The sequence below is a fragment of the Sesamum indicum genome, linkage group LG1, assembly GCF_000512975.1.
Source record: "Sesamum indicum cultivar Zhongzhi No. 13 linkage group LG1, S_indicum_v1.0, whole genome shotgun sequence".
In the NCBI taxonomy this organism is placed as follows: Eukaryota; Viridiplantae; Streptophyta; class Magnoliopsida; order Lamiales; family Pedaliaceae; genus Sesamum; species Sesamum indicum.
The window spans coordinates 13,431,490-13,453,995 of NC_026145.1; the positions used below are offsets into that span (position 1 = coordinate 13,431,490).

General features: G+C 34.7%; 1 protein-coding gene across 4 annotated transcripts; it reads left to right on the forward strand.

Annotated features, from left to right (window-relative positions):
- Window positions 875–20,866, forward strand: LOC105166006 (valine--tRNA ligase, chloroplastic/mitochondrial 2). 4 transcript variants are annotated; one of them, XR_848123.2, is made up of 28 exons: window positions 875–1,056; window positions 1,431–1,524; window positions 2,019–2,145; window positions 3,543–3,626; window positions 4,237–4,331; window positions 5,337–5,428; window positions 5,741–5,794; window positions 6,418–6,470; window positions 6,555–6,622; window positions 8,286–8,361; window positions 10,242–10,325; window positions 11,339–11,487; window positions 11,578–11,695; window positions 11,772–11,888; window positions 12,203–12,423; window positions 13,868–13,957; window positions 14,564–14,675; window positions 16,236–16,346; window positions 16,491–16,628; window positions 16,935–16,985; window positions 17,061–17,173; window positions 17,688–17,835; window positions 18,125–18,229; window positions 18,334–18,435; window positions 19,095–19,167; window positions 19,310–19,476; window positions 20,282–20,471; window positions 20,676–20,866. XR_848123.2 is itself a non-coding variant. In XM_011085180.2 (27 exons), the coding sequence occupies exons 1-27, from the start codon at window positions 909–911 to the stop codon at window positions 20,408–20,410; spliced, it is 2,919 nt and encodes a 972-aa protein (XP_011083482.1). In that variant the 5' UTR covers window positions 875–908; the 3' UTR covers window positions 20,411–20,866. The 4 variants fall into 4 exon arrangements, 3 of the variants coding, with proteins under 3 accessions (XP_011083482.1, XP_011083497.1, XP_020553112.1); XM_011085180.2 differs by having other exon boundaries at window positions 20,282–20,866; XM_011085195.2 differs by having other exon boundaries at window positions 1,437–1,524; window positions 20,282–20,866.

The following is a 22,506-nucleotide window of genomic DNA, read 5'->3' on the forward strand; positions in this document are numbered from 1 at the left end:
AATGAAGTAATTATATATTTTTCTATAATAATATCATCATAACTTCATACTAAATTAATTTAAGAAAAATATTTTATGAACTTGCAATCGATAAAATAAATTAAAAGCTATTTCATTTTTTTAATGTGCAAATTGAACATTGTTGCAATATAAATAATCTAGACTTTATTCAAATAATTAATCGTTATTAATCAATTACACAATCAACAATGAAAATCATATTTTAACTTTGAAATAATTTTTTTACCATTTAAAATTGCTTTCAACATTAATTTAATGAGCTTTTAATTTCAAGTTCAAAAAAATCTTATCAGTTTCATATATGAGTTGAACACAACTAATTTATTTTTTTTACATATATTTTTTATTTTTTTCCTTGTTATGTTCAAATTAATTTTATCAAATGCTTGATTTGGAGGTGTCGCTATGAAAATAAAGATAGAAAAACTTGTGCCTTATTTTTTTTTTTCTAAATATCAATACGTAAATAAAATAATATAGTATGTACGAAATTTTAAAATTTTAAATGACAAGTAAATTGAGTTGATTAAAATATAAAAATTTACAAAATTTGATGAAATTTTATATTATTAAATTTTAGCCGTTTAATACTCATACCCACAGATACTTTTAATGGGTATGAGTTCGAGTCTGAATTTAATAAAATTGATCGAGTCCAAGTAAAGGTCTAATATAAAATTATTGGGTATAAGTTTGGGTATTACCCGCCCAATTACAGGCTTAGGTCTCATGAAATCGCATTAATATAAGGGTTTTAATTTTCTGCTAAAAGTCGCGTGCTCTGTCAAATTATTGGCATAGAAATCGCGTTTATAATGTCGGACACGGTCTATTAATCTGCAGCCTAGCAAATTCAGGCAGAGGAGTGTCTTCAAACAGGGGAAAAAATGGCTTTCTCCAACGCCTCCCTCTTATCTTCTTCTTGCTCGGTATGCAACAGGCTCAACCCACTACTCTTCTCCACCCAACGACGCCGTCGCATCTCTCTCTCCCGTTCTCACTTCATTCGTTTCAGAAGCATGCGCCTTATTACTGGTGAGTACGGAGTTCTTGAAGAAGGAAATTCAAGAAAGCTAAGAATGCTGCATGAACGCGTGACATATGTCAAGTGTTAAACGCTAAAATAAGAAAGAACTGGTTATTGTATTCCCATTCTTGTTTTTTCATTTGTTAGTATCATATTACTAGTCAGTTTGGAGGAAGAAAATATTGTCTCTTCTGGTAGGAAAAGAGAGAGCCCGTTAAGGAGGTGAGGTCTGTTGATGAGTTAAAATTGATATTCTTTACCCAAAATGATGTTTTCTTCATTTGATGACAAGAAGAAGTTTGCCTTATGCCTTTGTGTATTGATGATTCTTGGTGCCTTATGCCTCACTGTGTATTGATGATTCTTGGTTCCTAACTGTAAGTTTCAGTTGCTGGGATGGGGGATAGTGGTGTATTTACTTCACCGGAGGTAGCAAAAGCTTTTGATTTCTCAGCGGAAGAAAGGATATACAAATGGTAATTCAAATAGTAATGTATGTTTATGAATTCATTTGTCTCAAAGTCCAATTTTGAAACTACTGTGTGTTGACACTATGCTTTTGTATTTGGAGAAGATCGAATGTGGGATTGTAATGCTGAATCTTTTATGTTGTGTTAGAGTATGGTAAATTACACTAGAAGGTACTCTAAGAGGAGATTGTACTTTATGGTTTAGCCTTCGTACTTTTCTTGGAAATCATTTACGAAACATACTGTGTAACATTGAATTAGAATGCCATTGACATAATAGCATATGGTGTTGTGTGATTGGATAACCTTTGAAAAATGAGTTTCTTAGCTTTTATCTGCCAGATAGAGTTACAAGTTTTAAAGGACAAAGCAGTTTTTGTGATTTTATGATGTATGCTTAAATCTCATTATTAGTGTCATGCAAAGGTGGTCCTGCGAATTGACTAGTTGGCCGATATGTGTGATTATGAAACATTGACTAGTATTCTGATGGATTTTAGGTGGGAGTCTCAGGGGTATTTCAAGCCAAATTTCGAGAGGGGAAGTGACCCATTTGTAGTACCAATGCCACCGCCTAACGTTACTGGTTCATTACATATGGGACATGCAATGTTTGTGACTCTTGAGGTTGGAACATATTGATGCTTTCGACCCCCTTTTGTAATTTGTAATTTGGGTTCCATTTTCATGTTTATTGATTTAAACATCCTTAGGTGGTGATGTATCATGGGTATGCAACTTTTTTCTTGTTTCCTACCCCTTCTATTTATCTGAGTTTTTCAACATTCGTTTCATTTTCAATTAGAAGTGATTTACATTCATCATAGGTGTGATATGTGTGAGATTTTTTTTTTTATCTACTTTGTTTTTTAAGTTTTGAATTATTTTCTTCTTTTCCTGGGAATTTTTGCTTTCATGTACCAAGAGTCTGCTAGACCATTACATGCCCAATATTGTAATTATTTCAAGTCCTTGCATGTGTAGAATACCAATTTTTCTCTTTCTTTTTGGTATTTTCTCTGCATTATACATGTGACGGATATAAGTGGATCACAAGTAGTTATCGCCATATGCAATGGATTGTTTGGCATATTGATTTAGCAGATAACACACAGTCCATTGATTTTCCATGGACTTGTATAGTTTCAAATTTTAATATTTCCAATTTAAGCAAGAATCTTAGAGAAAATGATGACTGCACTTGTACATAGAAAGGAAAGGCAGTGGAGGACGTACTCATTCAATTTGTACTTTTAAGAGAAAAAGTACTCAGAGTATGTGCTCCCCTGAGTTGAGATTTGCACACTCTCTTGAACCCAATTTGCAAATCTAAGTCTGAATTCTACAGTATAGTTGAAAAGGTGGAAATTTTGTGTATCATTACATTTTTGTCTTAAAGTTTCATTATTCAAAATCAGCGAGGTTTACATTATTAACTTAAGTATAGTTTTGGCAAAACATAGTCATTGGGAAATAGAATGTGTTTGGATGCTCTATGAAGGAAATAAGACTATTCAATTATGGACAAAGGTAGCGTGGAGTATTTATTGAACATTGGGGGGTAAAAGCTGCAGATGCTGCTCCTCCCACTCCCCTTTTACGATCACTACAACTATAGAACTTTGTTATGTCAGTCTACTCACTCTTCATGATTACTGAATTATATTGTATGGCTAGTACCATTAGTTTTTTGGAGAGGTCAAGGGTGCTTTGGTGCGATCCAGTTGCATGTTGAAACTACAATGTGGTCTCATTGTTTCCATGGATTTTGATTCTTTTAGCTTTTAAATCCTTTTTGCGATATAAATGTGCATAAACCAATTGAAAATTTGCAGATGCAGTCTCTTTCTCTCTGCTTTCCTTCCGTCTCCTTCCCCCTCTAGCATCGTCAATGTCTTCATTATTGATTTGTTATGTCCTAGTTATGTTACCACACTAGCTTTCTGTTAGCATAGTAAATTGATTTTAGAATTAAAAAACGCATAATATATATCATTTCGTTATTAATATTGTTGCAATTGTAGGATATTATGGTGAGATACCATAGAATGAGAGGAAGACCTACACTCTGGCTTCCTGGGACTGATCATGCTGGTATTGCAACCCAGGTTTATGCTATATCTAAAAGCACTTTTCTGTATATATTTGGTTGAAAAATATAGTCAGAGCATAGCTTCTTTTGCCAAAAAATTCCCTTTTTTGTGAACTACGAATATGTTCCTTATTGTCAAATTCTTGAAACTAACTATTGCTTATTATCTCCTTGGCTTTTGTTCATGAAATATTCATCTTGATCAAATCTCTTAAGAGATTTTTTTATCTAATGATGTCACATAAAAATATTACATGGTCATATGGTGATGATGCTTTCCTAATTTGTATTACGAGGGGCTAGTTGAGGCAGCTGGTGGTTCATCTAGAACACTCAGCTATTTGCATTGTGTTGTTTTTGATAAAAAACCTCGTTCTACGGACTTCCTAGCCCTCAATTGCTTTCAGAGACTTCCTGATACTCTACCTTGTCAATGGTTTGCAGTGGTCTTCTGTTTGTGGCCCAAAATAGTTGATCCTTTTTCTCTTTTATCAAAACCTTCCTCAGATGGATCTGTTTGTGAGCCTTGTGTAATTGTGTTTCTATTTTCTGTCCTCGTTTGTTACTAAGCAATAGATTTCTAAATATTTATTCTTTTGATATGAACTAATACTCCTTATTCCCAGCTGGTTGTGGAAAGAATGCTGGCTGCTGAAGGAATAAAAAGAGTGGATTTGGGTCGAGAAGAATTTACAAAACGAGTATGGGAATGGAAGGAAAAGTAAAATCTACTGATCCTGCTTCCTTTTCATTCTTCTTTTTTTTTTTAAAAAAAAAAAAAAATTGTTCCTGTATGTGCCTATCCCCTGCCATTTGATAATTTTCTGAACTCGTGCAATTAATGAAATTGTTTCTCATATTTATGAATGTAGACGGCTATATATTAACATTTTCTTACATATCTCATGCCATTGATTGTGCTACTTTTTCTTCTTCTGATCCAGGATGAAATTTGAACATGTCAAAGTACCACTCTCACTATTGTCCTCATTATGATTTTTCCTCTGTTCTTCATACTGGATTTATATTTTTTCGCTGATTTGTTTCTTGCCCTTTCCATATATGCTCCTCTTTTCAATATATAATTTTGTACAGGAATCATCCACTACTCATTCATTACATGAATGTGTGTATTTTAGATTTGTTTGGGGTTGCAACGAGTTATCATTAAGAACCCATGAAAATTAGTACTTAAAAGACTCCCGTTCTCTCTCTAGCTAGCTAGCTTTGTGCTTGCAGTCTGTGGTAACGTTTTCCAGATCAGCCTACTGCTGCTGCATGAAGCTGCAATACTACCACACTTGAAAACAAATTGGCAATAAATGCGCATAAAAAAATGAATGTGCCTTGATGATTTAAGTATGGTGATGTGGGGCATGTGTTAAGGATGTGGCGATCTCTTTGAGCACTAGAACTAATAGGCATAGTAACTAGAGCAGTTCACTGGTTTTACCATGCATTCAAGCACTAATCTGGATTCTCCCAATAAGGTTGCATGTCAATTTTAGCTCATCACAGTGATATTCTAGAGTTGGTAGAGCTTTCTGGATGCAACGGTTCTGTCCCACGATGACAATGGGCAGAATACAGTTCCTTTTTTCTCATGGGTAATCTTATGTTATCAGGAAGACATTTGCTTGCAGTTGGAAGCTTGTGATCCACTCTGCAGTTTCTTATTTCTTTGTTTTTTGGTATATTGAAATGCTCATCAGCGTATAACTTGCAGGTATGGCGGGACAATCACAAATCAAATCAAGAGACTTGGTGCTTCTTGTGATTGGACCAGAGAACGTTTTACCCTAGATGCTCAGCTGAGTCGTAAGGCAGTTTCCATCCAGTAAATCCCCCTATCAATCCATGCATTATGCATAATATATCAGGATTATATGGTGGCTAGGATAGGGTATGATTTGGTGCAAGCTATCAGAAGTAGGCTACTCATAATTATCTGGGAGGCTATATTCAGTTATTTATGTAGTTATATTCCTCTCTACGACAACTAAGAAAGTTTCAAGTTGCCATTCACCAACTTGATATACTATTTATAAGTCAGTCATACCTCATATACACAATACATAGTGGTGGGACATGCCAGCTTGTACTGAAGTTTATTTTCTTAAACTTTTGCAGGAGCAGTAGTCGAAGCCTTTGTTAGGCTTCATGAGAAAGGCCTCATCTATCAAGGTACAAACAATTTATTTTTCACCTTTTTGCAGGCACTGAATTGGAGCTTGATGATCATGTAACATAAATATTACAAGTTTTGCTGTTATAAAAAGATGAAAACATATGCTGCATATCTCTCCCGTTCTGCAAGTAATTGGATAATTGGTGCTACATTGCTTTAATGATGAGGAGAATAAGAAGCTCCGATATTGCCAACAAACTGCAAAGAAGATAAAGGAACAAGATGCTCATGAAAACACTAGTATAATTGCACATGTCCTAAGTTGTGTATTTAGCATAGGACGAGTCACTCCAGATTGGAGAACATATAACTTAATTTTGAAACCCTTTCCAATCAAAGAGTCTTTGTGAATGTTTGTCATATCCGTCAAATGTTTCTTCTCAATCACACTCAAGCAATCTTACTACTTTGAAAATAAGGATCTTTTTGGTTAGTGTTTTTTATTCTCTATCTAGCTCATGGTAGTTGTTCTGATATGAAGTGAAAGCCTTAATCATTTATTGTTGCACAAACTGGTGGACTAAGCTCCACTGAGCTGTTTACATCAATTTTTTTTTTCTTTTTGTGTTGAATGTATGTTTTCTAAATAATATATATTGTAACAAGTAGTTTCTTGCAGGTTCTTACATGGTTAACTGGTCTCCCAATCTACAGACTGCAGTTTCTGATTTGGTATGCAGATTATGATTAGTTTTCCGTTATTGTCTCCTGTTTCTTTCTTTATCATTTTGATTTATGAAATTCATCTGTCACTAGGAAGTGGAGTACTCAGAAGAACCAGGTGCGCTGTACCACATTAAGTATCGAGTTGCAGGTGGTTCAAGGTTATTATTATTTCCAACTCGCTGATCATTTGAAATTTACTTTGGAGCCTGATATTAAGTAGGTTTGAATAATGAATGGCCTTTTCCTTGGACTTGATTTCGGCAAAAGTTAATCTAGCTTGCTGTTATCTGATATGTTACCTCTTCCATTTCTTTGTGGACCTCTGTCATGTTTTGCTCATCGTAACTCAGTTTCTCTTCCTAAGTAGAATGATTCTTCTTCTAATGCATAAATTGACTTCTATTCGCTACATAGCATTGTTCTGCAACAAGGTTTTAATTCCATTTCCTTCACCTACCAGTTAGCTGTTAAATTGTCCTTTGTATTTGACTTAATTTGAGATGTATAGGCTTGATCTTGCTCTCAATGCTCAAGAGATGAGGTGCCATTACCTTGTCTCGGTGTCTCCAACACCAGAAGAAAAAGTATGTCAAAGATGGACTGTGACAAATTGAGAGAATATGACAAATACTCTATATGAATAAATGCATGTGTGTTGTATGATGTATTCTGATTAATGTGTTAGGAATGATGTTATTTATAATTGTTCTGCCTGATATCTCTTTGTGCTTTTGGAGATCTTTTTCTTTATATTTGCTACTCCTCCTTGAGAGAAACAGTCCTCATTCTGCCGGTCAAAGAAGCCGAAAGTATCAAATGCAATTTTTCATGTGATTTCCGGATGTAGAAAAGATGAAGGTTTTATAAAAAGAAGAGAGCAGCCATATTGTGCGCCATGGTGCATGGTGCAAAAGGCGACAGCCATGGGAGAGGCCAGGGCGCCTTTTTCTGGGGTGGATGGTGCTGGCTGAAGCCCAGCCTTACAATTAAAAACAATATAAAACAAACTGAAGAAAGAAATCCTGATCTGTGTCAGTTTCTCTCCAGCAGTTGTATCTTTTCCTACTCTTCAGGCCCTTTTTCTCTCTTTTCTTTTCTGTTTCTTGTTATTTCTTCGTGATGCTACTGTCCTCTCTTTTTCTATTCTCTTCTGGTCCTTTATTCATAGTTTTTTTGTCAATTCCACCACTTATTTGTCCTTTTTTTCATTTGTCTTTTTGCCCTTGAGACTTTAGTAGAATTGTTGATTACTTTAACATTATAAATTTATTTTTATTATTTAATGTTATAACAAATATTCTTGCTATAATTAAAAAAAAAATTGCTAAATGAATAAATTTGTGATTTTTCTTGCTAAGCTTCTTATCATAATTTGCCTTTCTCATGAAAGTCTGCTAAAAAATTTAAAAACATTATCTTGAACCTGCCGATTTCGGTATAATAATGGTATAAATATATGAATTATTTCTACAAAAATGCCGCTCCGTACTTTAAAAACGAGCGGGCTGCCCCTTGCTCCATGCTCTAGAGCAGCTTTGTGGCATACGCGTTTAACAACTATGGAAGAGAGTGAATAAAATTGCTTAGCAGGAAAACTTGAATGCACTTGTCATAATATGTTCAAGTGTTTGAAATACCAACCGATCACCAAAAAGTGGTGAAAAACAGCAAACAAAAATAAATTAAGAAAAAAGAATTCTGATATTAATTTCACCCTGTGTAAGAGCTTAAAGTTGTCTGTATTTCCTTGACCAAGAATTGGGTAGAGTCCTATATGTTCATTACTCTTATACGAAATCTTTTGCTTTCCTAATGTTACAGGAGTGACTATCTTACAATTGCAACCACAAGGCCTGAGACTTTATTTGGTGATACAGCTGTTGCAGTACATCCTGAGGTAATTTTTATCTGTTTTAATATATAATGTAAGATACCATGAACTCCTTTATTTGCCACCTAATGTATTATGAAATCGTCCTTCGTTTGCCACTTGGTGTGCTTGCTGTCCCAAGCAGTCATGGTGAAAGCAAACCCTTTTTTTCTCTTGCTTTATGAGCCCTGAGATTCAGTTTAATTTGCACAGTGTAACTAACTGAACAAAGATTTTACAAATAGAATTTATTTATGAAATTTTCTGACTTGTGCTGTGAGTGAAATATGGGCCTGATTCTGTTAGGTCATATGAAACAAAGCAAAGGTGTGCTTCGATTTGGAGATTCAAATTGAGAAAGAGAGGAAATTATTTAGTGGAGTTCCATTATTAGATGGATTTGTTCACTAAAAGATCCACTAGCAGTTTGGAAATGAGATGTGGCGACGTAGATTCATCCTCTCTTTACCCTCCCTTCTACCATAACCTTTATGGTACGTGGCATTCCCTTCACCAAAATTCGACTCATCCGGAAATCCCAATAAATCATTGCCCAAAGTTCCAAAAGAAGAAGCTTACTCATAGATACCACATTGTACCCTAGGCTTTGAGCTATTCCCTTCAATTTCTATGCCTGATAATCATTCTCCAGCCCTATGCTTGGGGAAAGCAGAGGAATAATACTAAGGCCTATTAGAATTTAGAAGCTATTGCAACATCTCTGTAGTTCATTTGACTGTACATGGGGCCCATAAACACCTTTGCACCTTCAACTCCTAAGAGTGTAAAAGCTAAGGAAGTTGTTGACTAAGTTGTAAAAGTATCTCTTAAACTGAGATGTCTTCCAACTTCCAAGTGAGTCGGAGGTGTTATTTGAGCCAAAAATTCAAGAGTGGTTTTAAAAAGGTGACCTAGATAACTTCTTTAAGAGGGTTGGACAACTTAGAATTTTACACTTGTTCTGTAAATAATGCTACCAACTTTACATGTCAACTGTTGGAGCAAGACCAAGAGCTTACAGATTGTTAAATGAAGAACGCCAAGAAGCAACAAGGGAGTTGTTGAGATGAAGACAGCTCTAAAAGGATTGAATTAGTAGGACAAGTGATCTGCAGAGCAGATAAGGACAGTAAGGGTCCAATGACCTCATCCGTGAGGTTCTTATGTCTTCTATGGCTGGAAAGAGTACTTCTGCAAGATGTGTTGGAGACAGTAAAGTTGGTTTTCTTCTATCAATGCCAATCCTGAGAGACTCATGGAACTACTGGAGAGGTGAAGCTGAAACTGTTAGTTAGGGAAAGTAAGGAAACAAAAGACCTAACTGGCTGATGGTAACACAAGAACTTGTAAGTACTTTGGGTTTGCTCAACACCTCATAATATCAACCCTGAGTCTGATTGGTTGCTGCCTAACTTAATTTAATGTTGTTTCTCATGGAATTTCGATGTTGTTTTTGGACTTGTATCATGTAGTCAACATTATAGAACATTATAAGATCTGTTGGTTGTTTATGGAGCTGAGGACTCTGCAACTGTGCTGTTTCGGGGAAAAAACAATCATTTACATGTTTCTGTACTCCAGAAGGCACATGTGGTAACATAATGCTATTTCTAAACCATTGAAGGAAGAGCTATCTTATGTTGCGAGTACCCATGGTGATGTAATCCAACTTCGTCATGGAACTAGTTACTGTATGGAGCTACATTTCTGTTGCTGGAATACGTGGCCATTGCCTGTGCTTCTGGAATAGCTTAACTATCTATCATATGTATCATTCCATTTGACTCTCACTTTTTTAAGTGGTTGTGTAGTTCTCAAGCTGCTTCCATGGATGGCTCATTGAATTTATGGGTATCATTCTCCTTATCTGTTTCATTGATGATACTCTTTCTTGCTGTTTTCTTTAGGATGAACGTTATTCCAAGTACATCGGAAAGCAGGCTATTGTTCCAATGACTTATGGCCGGCATGTGCCCATTATTTCTGATAAGGTAAAATAATTTCATATCTGCGATCCTTGCTGATTTGGTCATCAAGCCACCTACTGGTGGATTAGGGAAAAGAATGTGGTGGTCTTGAAATATATCAAGATTCAGCAACTTGGTGACTGGAGTGATAAATGCTATTAAACCTTTAAATTACTGCCCCTGTGTTTGTTGGTTTTGTTTGCTCATATTTGCCTTTAAAATTGTAGGTCAACAATGTGAAACTTAAACTGGAAGTAACTCTGACTTTGTGACCAGCCATGCACGGTCTTGCCCTACATTAAACCCCAGCCTTTCCCTTCTCCTGAAAACTGGTCATTCATGCTTTAACAAATTTAACAGTTTTAGATGTAACAACTGATTCTCAGCTGCAGAATTATTATACTTGTAACTTCGTAAGTTATCAGAAATACATAAACCATAGGATTGTAAATCAAGCTACTTTATCCACAAAGCACAAGGATCTTCCCAACTGTCCTACCATTTTAGGTCACCATATGTGCAGCTTCGTTTAAAGATATTAATGGAAGACCAGTGTGAACATCTGGTTAGGAAATGCGACGTGACATTATAAGATGCATATATCTATGAGTGTTGTGCAAGTCACCACATATTACAAATAATCATACGAACTAAATCAACATGGGAGGATACAATTAATCTTCTTCTGGCTCCTCTTGCTCTCCCTTTGTATGACCTGCAAAAACCAGATTGCACCATGTTCTCCATTTGCAATCATACTCCAGTCATAGTAAAGAGTTGATCTGTCTGATTAGTTGCTGTTTTTATGTGATTCCCAACTTCAGCCTGAAAGAAAGGACTTCCATTCTGAACTACTAGAATCATAATACTGTTCTATACCTTGGGAATACATAATATACAATTTGATGATTGTATTTATTTTGTCCATATCATTTAGTTAACTATTAGTTTCTCTCTGTTGCTTCTTATTTGTGCATGCTTTGGTTATTCTAAATGGATGCCCTATTGCTGAATATACTTTCTTGTTGATGATGCAGTATGTGGATAAAGACTTTGGAACTGGTGTCTTGAAGATAAGCCCTGGCCATGATCACAACGACTACCTTCTTGCTCGGAAGCTTGGTCTTCCTATTCTCAATATCATGAATAAAGATGGGACACTAAATGAAGTTGCTGGGTTATATTGGTAAATGTTGAGATTTGTGTGTCAAAATGTTTCAGCAGTGGTAAAAAATTGTGTTTGGCTCAGAATTTTGTAATTTAATAAAATGTGCAGTGGTCTTGATCGATTTGAGGCGCGAAAGAAACTTTGGTCAGATCTTGAGGAGACAGGACTCACGGTAAAAAAGGAGGCTTACACTCTACGAGTTCCAAGATCACAACGTGGTGGAGAGGTGTTTGCACATTGTATAGTGTTTGCTTGAAGATGCACCTTTATCTTACTTGTTCTAATGCCGTTCCTTTGATCAGATAATAGAACCTCTAGTTAGCAAGCAGTGGTTTGTAACAATGGAGCCCCTGGCAGAGAAGGCCCTGCAAGCTGTGGAAAAGGGAGAATTAACTATCATGCCCGAAAGATTCGAGAAGGTATTTTAGATCAGTCATCTTTTCTACAGTGTTCCTTTGGCTCTCTGGACTTCAGTTTTTTCTCATTCCGCTGTGTTCTATGCCTGTTATTTTGTTACTAACGTTTGGAGCTGCGAGTATTCTTGATGGTTGCCTCATCATTAAGCTGCATCTTTCTGTAATTCTGGCAAAACATATAGCACAACTAAAAGCGCATTATTTCTGACACAATTCCATATAAGTTACTTGAATTGATTTGTTTTAGTTGATTGTTTAAATTCACCTATCTGTTTTGATTTCGTGTGTATTCACACACATCTGCCTGATGATTATAGATATATGATCACTGGCTATCGAATATCAAGGACTGGTGCATAAGCAGACAATTATGGTGGGGGCACCGTATACCAGTTTGGTACATTGTGGGTAAAGACTGTGAAGAGGAATACATAGTTGCCAGGAGCACAGAAGAAGCTCTTCAAAAAGCTCGTGAGAAGCATGGAAAAAATGTTGAGATATATCAGGATCCAGATGTTCTTGACACCTGGTTTTCCAGGTTTGTTGTTGAGCATTTTTCTTAATGTACTTGTCCATTTGCTTTAATACCTTAAAAAGTTTGCCCTATATCAATAAGGATTACATGCATTACCAGTAATAAATCAAGAAAGAATTATTTGATGTGATTAATGTCCATCACTGTTTTCAAATTTATTCTGTGCCCAAATTTGGCTGGTGATTCTGTGAAGTGACTGAGTAAGAGTTTCTATCAATACCATTATAGGTTTCTGATGAATGAGAAAAATAATATTATGTTTCTTGTTTAATTTCTGGAGATATTGCTTTTGTTTTCAACTTCTTGCTTTCTTTTTTATTCTTTAGATAGAATGTTGTTGGTGGTTCTGTCTTGGGAAACAGTACCTTGAAATGATTTATCAAGTTAATTCATGGGTGAAATTATAGGCAAAAAAATAGGGTATAGTCAATAGAATTATGTTTTATTCTTGAAAAGTGAAATAGAGGATATTATAGAATTACCTTGATTCAAAAAACAATTATGTCCTAGGGTAAAAATTTTAGCTAGCCCATTCTATGATGAATGGAAGACCTGGGAATCATAACGGAGAGTTACTGGCCATTTTGCTGATATGGAAAGAGAATGTATGTTTATATTAACTCAATTGATTGAAATCTGGGGGACCTTTCTAATATAAAATACTCTGTAATATGAAGTTAATTACAGATAATGGTGATTGTGAGTGGAAGAAGCATCACTTACATTCCAGTCTTCAAAGTAATTGGGTGTAAATTGTTGATGTGGAAATGTGATGAACCAATCTTCTATCCATGGTAACTTACTGTCTGATTGATTTGTACATAAAAGAATGAATATTGGCATTAAGTAATTGAATGAACTTTTCTGCCATTAGCTTCGAAATTTGACACAAATCGTAAGTAGCTCAAGTGCAAACCCTTATAGACATTTGGGTGGGCTCGCAATCTGTGATACATGTAGGCAACCTGGCTTGTGGGGGGATATGAGTTCTGGCAGAACTTTTTTGTTTGGTAATCTGCGACACTATTATACCAGAAACTGTGGGTTATCTGGGTTGGCCATTTTCACCCATTAAAGCAGATGGTCAGACACAAATCCAACTTCAGTTGGTGAGTTGGTAAATGTGAGTGTTTCATGCTCCTTATTTTTGCAAGGTCCTAAAATATGTGATTAAGTAGTCTAGTTAATGTTTTAGTACTTATCAGATGTTGCAAAACACAATCAATTTGTGCTTTTTATTGTGTATGTGTTGGAATTTCATGGATTTGAATTAGTAAAAATTAAATCTCTTACTCATAATTTTTGTTATTCCTCGAATAACATTAGGAGCTCCATTGTTTCTTGACATGTTGCTTGATTCCTGAATTTGCGCTGGCCGAAACATCAGCAATAATATTTTAATTGTTTCAAAATTATGGTTGAACTAATCCTGTTTGCCTTTTGTCAGTGCATTGTGGCCTTTCAGCACTCTTGGGTGGCCAGATGTTTCAGCAGAGGATTTTAAGAATTTTTATCCTACTTCAGTTCTTGAGACCGGGTATTTACATTGTTTGCTGTGCTTTTCTATTTTCTGAACCTTTTGGCATCATAGTAACAATATCACTTGCATGGAGAATGATTCACATACTTGAAAGCATGCTGCTAGTAATTGTCCATCGATTATAGAAACACCAAATAGGCATTAAAAGTATTAGGCACAGCACAATGCAGACTCCTTTTAATTATCAGAAAGGCTTGCTTCTTTTGTTTTCAACTGCTATAGAGTGTTAAATGGAAGTAGCTTTATTGGAAAAATGAATACTTTTCTTCTCTATGAAACATAATTATGTTCTCTCTACCTGGAAATTAATTGATGAATAGGATTCTTTCTGTTCCTTTCTCTTAATAGTACTGCATCATGAGTTTGGCGTGGTATCAGTTTTGCAGATAAGATTGAACTGTTTATTCCCTTTCTGATTGATCCTATTGTGATTTAGATTCATACCCTATTGTGAATGATATTTAATAAATATTAACTAAAAACTAAAGTTGTTTCGCCCTGTCCCATCCCCAGCAACTCCTCCTGTTGGTAATTTTTTTCTTTTCAAAGGAAATTCCATTTCTTATTATACCAGAAGATAATAGAGCTGCTCAATTTGAACAGGCATGATATATTGTTCTTTTGGGTGGCAAGAATGGTGATGATGGGACTAGAATTCACTGGGAAAGTTCCATTTTCAAATATTTACCTCCATGGACTCATCCGTGATTCCCAAGTGAGTTAAATATGAAGCACAGAGTATTGCCCCTTTTGCATTGACTCCTATATCTCTCTGGTAACAATGCAGCAGCTTTTAGCATAGTTCTTTGGATAAATTTTGTCGAACTCCCCTGAGGTGTGATACAATTACCAATACACCCCTTCTTGTTGTTTGAAAAATAAACGATATACCTCCTGATATTTGACATAATCGGAGAACCCTTGTACGCTTAGTGTAGAAGTGTCAACTTTACCCTTAAAAAATATTTTCCTTTTTTTAAATGTTAAAATTTCTCATGTGTGTGATGTCCCATTTGCCCCTCTATGTTTATGCATTCTATACTTTTATAAAGGGCATTTTAGTCCATGATATATTTTAAAAATATGTGCATTTTAGTCCACAAAAATATTTTAAAAGTATGTGGGGTATTGGTAATTTCTAAAACAATATGGTTTGGAATTGTATCAAACCTCGAGGGAGGTCAATGTAATTTATCCTAAGTCTTCTTTGTGCTGAACAGATTCTACTCGTATCTGCAAGTTTGGCTAGGTGTTAATTTAGCATTTCCAAAAAGTTCTGTTTCCACTTATTGCAATCAAGTTTATCCTTGTGTCTAGCTCTTTCTTTTATTTGTTACATTTTTTTGATGTGAGTTTCATGCTTCAATTTATCACTACAACCTTCCTCTTTAATGTAAGTAATTATGAACTTTTTATAATGGGCCATCTAGGGTGGACGCAGCTAACCAGAAAATCTACTTTCATAGACTTATCTATGGGTAGAGAGCAGATCAGGTTTTCAATGTGAGAAGTGAACTCTTAAAAGAACTTTGTCACATCAGCAATACAGATTCCTCTCTCCATCCCAATTTTATCTGCCCAATTTTTCTCAAAATGGTGTTTTAGATAAAAGTTGAAGAGGTTTGTTTTTGTATATCCTTATACTCTTATACTTAAAAGTAAGTGGTGTTGCACCATTCTTTTTAAATGAAAGGGTACTTTCAGGGATTGAAAGTTTTCATTTTAGTATATGGAGCCTGTTTAGGAATGTCCCAGAAAATGAAATAGAAGTGGGGGAAGTAGATGAATTATATCAATGAATTAAAGTCTGTGCTCATGAGTGTTAACACATGTTGACTTTCTGAAATCTTCATTTATGTCATCATCAAAAATATTAATACCAAAGATTGGTGAAAGTGTATTTAAGAATTTCAAGAATACATGACAAAGAGCTTAGTTAAGTAGCTGACAGACAAGAACCTAAGAAGTAATAATGCACTTGGTATAGCTCCTCCCCTTGGGATAGTTTCATAAAATTCTTTACCTATAAGTTTTTAGTTGAAGACATTGTCTGCTAATCCAGGTGCCTCTAAAAACTTACCTACTTTCATAACAGTGGGGGTCCTCTGATGTAGCAAGTAAAATGATTGTCTGAGTTTAAATGATAAAATCCCAGACGTGCATGTCCTAATTTTATCTTAAAGTTGCACCTTGTATGACTTCATAATATTTTTTCGTTTATGTATTCTTTTCTGAAATCTGAAGTACTTTAAACTTAGTATTCCCATTCTTTCAGGGCCGAAAAATGTCTAAAACCCTAGGAAATGTTATAGATCCACTTGATACAATCAAAGAGTATGGCACTGATGCTCTACGCTTTACTCTTTCTCTTGGAACGGCTGGTCAGGTTTGTCTTCTCTAGATATTTCCTTTGCATCAACAAAATATGGGCTAAAGGAACCAAATTATTTTATGGTTGGCACACCTTCATGGAAGATGTATCAAATTCATCTGTTGTTCATTAGTTTGTTTTATCCCTTTTCCGTTGCAGGATCTAAATTTATCAATAGAGAGGCTGACATCTAACAAAGCATTCACCAACAAGCTCTGGAATGCTGGCAAGTTTGTGCTGCAGAATTTGCCTCGTCAAAGTGATTTACCTGCTTGGAAAGCTATGCAGGACTTTAAGGTTCATTAATCTCTTAAATATTCTTCACAACGTAATATTGCTAATTGATTGTGCCAAATAATGTTATTTTGAGCAATAAACAGCCATATTAAAAGTCATAGGTGTGAAGATGTCGGGCAATAATTGGTTCCAAACTGAATTGAACAGTTCTGTCGCCTATGCTTGTTTTTGGTGTTCTGGATTTGGGTAGTTGTGTATTCATCACTTGATATCTGAGGACTTTGGATATTAATTGTATTTACTATTTGAATTACCCATCTGTATGATTTTGTTCAACTTATACTGAATTGCTTAGTGTTTATGCAGTTTGATACTGAGGAATCACTGTTAAAGCTGCCTCTACCAGAATGCTGGGTGGTAAGATATAAAATCCTAATATCGTTATGACGTAGAGGCATTATTTCCCTTCTAATTAACACAAGTCGTATGCAGGTATCGAAACTTCATATGCTAATCGATGCCGTCACCATGAGTTATGACAAGTTTTTCTTCGGAGATGTTGCAAGAGAAATATATGATTTCTTTTGGGCTGATTTTGCTGATTGGTAAATTTTGGGCCTCTAATCATTTTGTTTTTCAATTGCTCATCTCAACTTAATAGACAAATCAATTTTCCACTAGTCATTTAGGGTCAGCTACATGAACCCTTTCTCACGCCACTTCATGAGGCTCATCTATAAAACTTAAACGATGAAGGCTGAAATCGCTAGCAACCTCAATCCAGTAATTGCCGATTCATTTATTCGATGCTATAATTAGTTTGACTTGACATGATGAGGGAATGGAAATGTGTTGCATGCATGAAAACATTTCACCAATCACCCATGTGTTCAAGAAAGGAATAACTGAATCCAAATAAATGCTAACTGTTCTAGAAACAATTCAAGGTTTGAGGATCAAGTGATCAGAAATCTGACATGATATGCTTAGTGTAGCTAACTGAAGCTGCGCATGTAATGAGGCAGCTAAATCATCAGCAAGTTCATCCTCCTACACCACTCTTATATAATTATTCTTTTTCTTCCTTTTTAGGGGACTTATGCTTTCTCTTTTAATCAGGTATATTGAAGCAAGTAAAGCGCGGCTCTATCAGTCTGGAGGTGATTCAGTTGCTTCTGTAGCCCAGGCAGTTCTCTTGTATGTCTTTGAAAACATACTGAAGTTACTTCACCCATTCATGCCATTCGTGACTGAGGAGCTCTGGCAGGTATCAAAATCTCAGGTCTCAACCCAAATGATGACTGATGTTTCTGGACCACCCAAAATAATATGCATCTTGAGTCCTTTTGTGAATAGACCAAGTATTTAGAAGCACAAATGGACACTTTGATAAATGATAAACAATATTGTTAAGATATACTCTTGTGATTCTTTAACCTCATTTTTACATGAAAGCAGGTATTAGGCGTGTGTTTTGCTACACTATATTGTTGAAATATTATTTGGATTGCAAATATCCTGTTTGCATCTAACCTTTCTTCATTTTTGCCGGACAGTCACTGCCCAATCGAGAAACAGCTCTTATAGTATCAGCTTGGCCACAGACTTCACTTCCAAGGCAGGCTGAATCAGTGAAGAAGTTTGAGAACTTACAGGCTTTGGTAACTCCATTCTTTCCTTTTTTTTTTTAGTCGACGGGTCAATGGAACAGTTATAGGATTCTGTGGATCTAAGTGGTTGGTTTGCATTTGGCTGCATGATCCAGACGAGAGCAATTCGTAATGCGCGGGCAGAATACTCTGTTGAACCAGCAAGGCGTATATCTGCATCTATTGTGGCAAGTTCAGAAGTCATCCAGTATATCTCTGTAAGTCGAGCCACTTTCCTTGTTTCTTCAGACTGCAGGACCATATCAGTCAAATATTTGTGTTTGCAGTTGTAGCAAAACAGCTTCTGTTTGCATGGCACTATCTATTCTAAGTACTTATTTTGTGTTCTTAAAATGAGCCATTGCATACGCTATGAGCATCGACAAGAGTGGCATAATAGAATGGCATGCAGCTTGATATTACTTGAAATCCAAAATTTTCCTTCCATCTTTAGACTTTAGTACAAAGAAAGCAGCCAATGCACCTTACTAATGGTGGCTCTCTGTTAAACTTCATGCAACTCAGGCCCCTTTTCTATGAGATAAAGTTGTCCTGTCAATGAATAATTGAAAGCAAATGAGTGAACAACTATGTAAAAGCAAACAGTGGAAAGTTTGTCTGTGAGAGCAGTTTGCAATGCATGAGGCACTCTTTCTTTGATTTCCTTTTAGAACCTATGGGTAGTGTAGCTAAGCACAAATTACTAAACTCTGCTGTGCTCCAGATAAAAAAACAAAACAGGAGAAATTCCAGTATCAGAAATATGCCCATTATGTTCTGTCTACTTGGGAATTAATCCCTGTTTCAATAATTAGCTTTAATATGTTATTACATTGTTTTAGAGTCTAAATCTTTTTTATCTTGATTCACGGTGCAGAAAGAACGAGAAGTTTTGGCTCTCCTCTCTAGATTAGATTTGCAAAATGTCAGCTTTACAGATTCTCCCCCAGGTAATGCATTAACATTCACCCTTTCGCTTTTTTGAGCATATAATTGTTTCTCCCTCCTAAATTTCTTGGCTGCTATGGTAAATTCAAACTCTTATGGTTGATGTCTTCTGGCGACGTTTCATTAATAAGAGATGATTTCCAGGAGACGCCAATCAATCAGTTCATCTTGTTGCCAGTGAAGGTCTGGAGGCTTACCTTCCGCTTGCTGACATGGTAGATATTTCTGCTGAAGTGCAGCGCCTAACAAAGCGTCTTGCTAAAATGCAAACCGAATATGATGGACTCATGGCTCGTTTAAATTCTCCCAGCGTAAGTGGTGATCAGATTATTGATCCTTTTATTTTTCTTTCAGATCATAAGCAAGGCAATTTGCCTAGGGACATGTGCATTACTGAAAGCTAGCATGCTTATGTGTTAAAATGAATCACAACACATGCACTTGTAGAGTCAAGGTTTCTTCTTCACTTTTGTACACAATATATAAGACAGAAAACAAGCAAAACCATGTCCACCTCGTTAAACTTGACAGAATAATAAGCTAAGCTAGAGATTGCAATCTGGTAAAGAGCCAAATATAAAGAGCCTTTGTATTGCTTCTTTCCTACTAAATGCAGTGCGAGGACTTGGAGGTTGTTTGTCTAAGATGTTTTTTGAGCTTATAAGTTGTTAAATCTTAAATGAGCATTTAAAGTGCGTGGAGAAAATAACCATCAAACTTATAAGATGTTAGTAATGACAACTTTGTAATCAGAATATCCAGAATTGAAGGAACTTATAAGATCTTAATGATAAGTTGGGAAATCTTTACTTTTTGTAAAGGGGTTTATAAGCTCTAAATATCTTATTTTTAGATCTTATAAGCTCATTCCTTAAACAATTTATGGAATACTTTCAACATTTTATAAGCTTTAAAACATGTTATTACATGTTGTAAACAGCTTATAACTTATAAGCTCATCCAAACACCATCTAATCTGAATCTATAGCCCTCCTATGAATCCTTTGGTCGTTAAGACTTTTAATGCATGTAAACATCAGAACCTTTCTTTTCCATAAGTTCTTGTCTGTGTTTCATGACACAACAGTCTAATGATTTCCATTTAACTAAGTACAGTTTGTGGAGAAAGCTCCTGAGGATATTGTCCGTGGGGTTCGAGAAAAAGCAGCAGAAGCAGAAGAGAAATTGACACTAACCAGAAATCGACTTGCTTTTCTCCAATCCACGGTTCTGGTGTCGAACTAAAGCCAGTTAATTGAGTCTTTTGGCAGCTGATATGGTAAAACCGGAGCAGCTCATCAAATGTGTACGTCGAGTCCCTTCCTTGTTTAGTTTTCTTTAGATTAAAAAGCTCATACTATGGCTCTTTTCATTAGCTGGGCAACCGGGGGTGAGTTTCTGTCGAGTTGAAGATGGTATTGTTTATTAGTGTAGAAAGAAAAGAGAGAAGATACACTGATTTGTATGTTTTGTGAAAATACAAAGAGATAATTCTATATTCTTGTATTAGGTTGATTGGAAGGGTTGAGCATAGGAATGTAGATCAAGTGGGTCCGGCTACAAACATCATTATTCAACTTTGTTTGAATTATTGTTGAGTTTGAAAATTGTGTTTGAGCTTAGTTTGATTATCGATCAAGCTGAGTTCAAACGAACTTTAATGAATCCGATATCAACTAAGCTTGAGTAGTTTTGTACTTACAAGCGTATTTTATTGTTCTTCTCCATGATAGATTTGAGCTCGGATCGTATTTAAAAGTTTATTGAATGAAAGTTCTTGTTTAAGTTTATTTGATTTAAGAAATTGAGCGCAAATGAGCTTTTATCGATTGATTTTGATCGACGATAACCCTGGAATGTGGGCGGCAATGCGGAGGAAAAGGGAAAAGGAAGAAGTATAAAGAAAATAGAAAAGATTAAAAAAATTAAAAAGAAGAAAAGAAATATATTCATAATTTTTTCTTGTTCTATTTTTTGTTTATATGAGTTATATATTTACTGCATTTTAATGATTTTTTCAATTGTTAATTATCTATTAAAACTTGAGATGGGAGTGGAAATTACTTCTTGGAATGAATAATAGTTCAATTTTACTCTAAAATAATCAGTTTAATTCTTTAATACACTAATATAATTTAGTTACTTTTAGGAACTTAATCACTTGTTTGGCTAGAAAATAATACTAAATTACTTATTTCCTTGAAAAATGAAGATTATGATCAATTATTCGATTGTTTAATAAAAATAATTCATAATTTTGCCTTGTGTTGTTTATATTTTATCCATTAGTCTGGTTTCACTTTTCTTGAACAATAATAGTTAAAATGATTTTATATTATGATAAAGATTTAAAAGGAAATACCAATATGGAGAACATCTACTAAATACTATTTGTCCAATATTTTTTTAAATTTATATTCTCACTAAATTCAAAATTCAGATCTAGAATTAATAAATAATGTATTAATTCACTTACTGTTATAGCTTACTTTTGTAGTGTATATAAGTTATAGAAAAAATGGTGAGTAATAGCAAAAATTTGGGAAAACAAAAGTTGAAATTTGAAAAAAAAATAATAATAATAATTGCGGTTGGAGTGTATGGTAAAAAAAATTAATGTTTATAATTTTATTAATAAATTATACGAGTCGATAAAAAGTCATTTATAATTTTTGATTTAAATCAATTTAATTTAAGCAGTTTAAGAGCTGAAAAGTAAATAAAAAAAATATCTTTTCAATTTATTTTCTACATTTCTACAATAAATAGATAAACATTTATTTTAAACAATTACAAACATATCCTTATAATCGTTTTGGTTTGCACAAACTTACAGCAACACAACTAGAAATCAAAGGACCATTAATTAAGGATGCACCCTTCAGTTTGTATTGATTATGATAGTGAGCCATGAGGCTCCTAAACAATTAATTAACAGAAAAGAAAAATGAAAAATATTAAAAAAAAAAAACAGTTTTCTTTACATTAATGAAAAAATAACTATAAAAATCATGAGTGTATGTAAAAGAACAAGTTGTTCAGACTTAATTAAATTTTGATTGAACTTCAAAAAATGCATTTAAGCTTTATTTGATTAAAAATCAAGAGCTCGAACAAATTTTAGTTGAGCCAAACACAAGTCTGAGTTTGAATATCTAATGTTTTCAATCGTATTTTATTTTATTTTTTCTTATTAACAAATCAAAAATCAAACAGAATTTAAAAGTTTATATCGAACGAAAATCTATATTCAATTTTAATTATTGCCATTGACGAGTCATATCTTGAATCGGGTTTTACATAATTTGATTTATTTTTCAACTCTAATTTCATCGCATTTC

Excerpts from the sequence above, each read along its gene's own strand:
- LOC105166006 (XM_011085180.2), top strand. The coding sequence starts at position 909 with ATGGCTTTCTCCAACGCCTCCCTCTTATCTTCTTCTTGCTCGGTATGC. Across the intron at positions 11,696-11,771 it reads GATCACAACGTGGTGGAGAG|ATAATAGAACCTCTAGTTAG; the intron begins GTGTTTGCACAT and ends TCCTTTGATCAG. Across the intron at positions 18,230-18,333 it reads TTGAGAACTTACAGGCTTTG|ACGAGAGCAATTCGTAATGC; the intron begins GTAACTCCATTC and ends TGCATGATCCAG.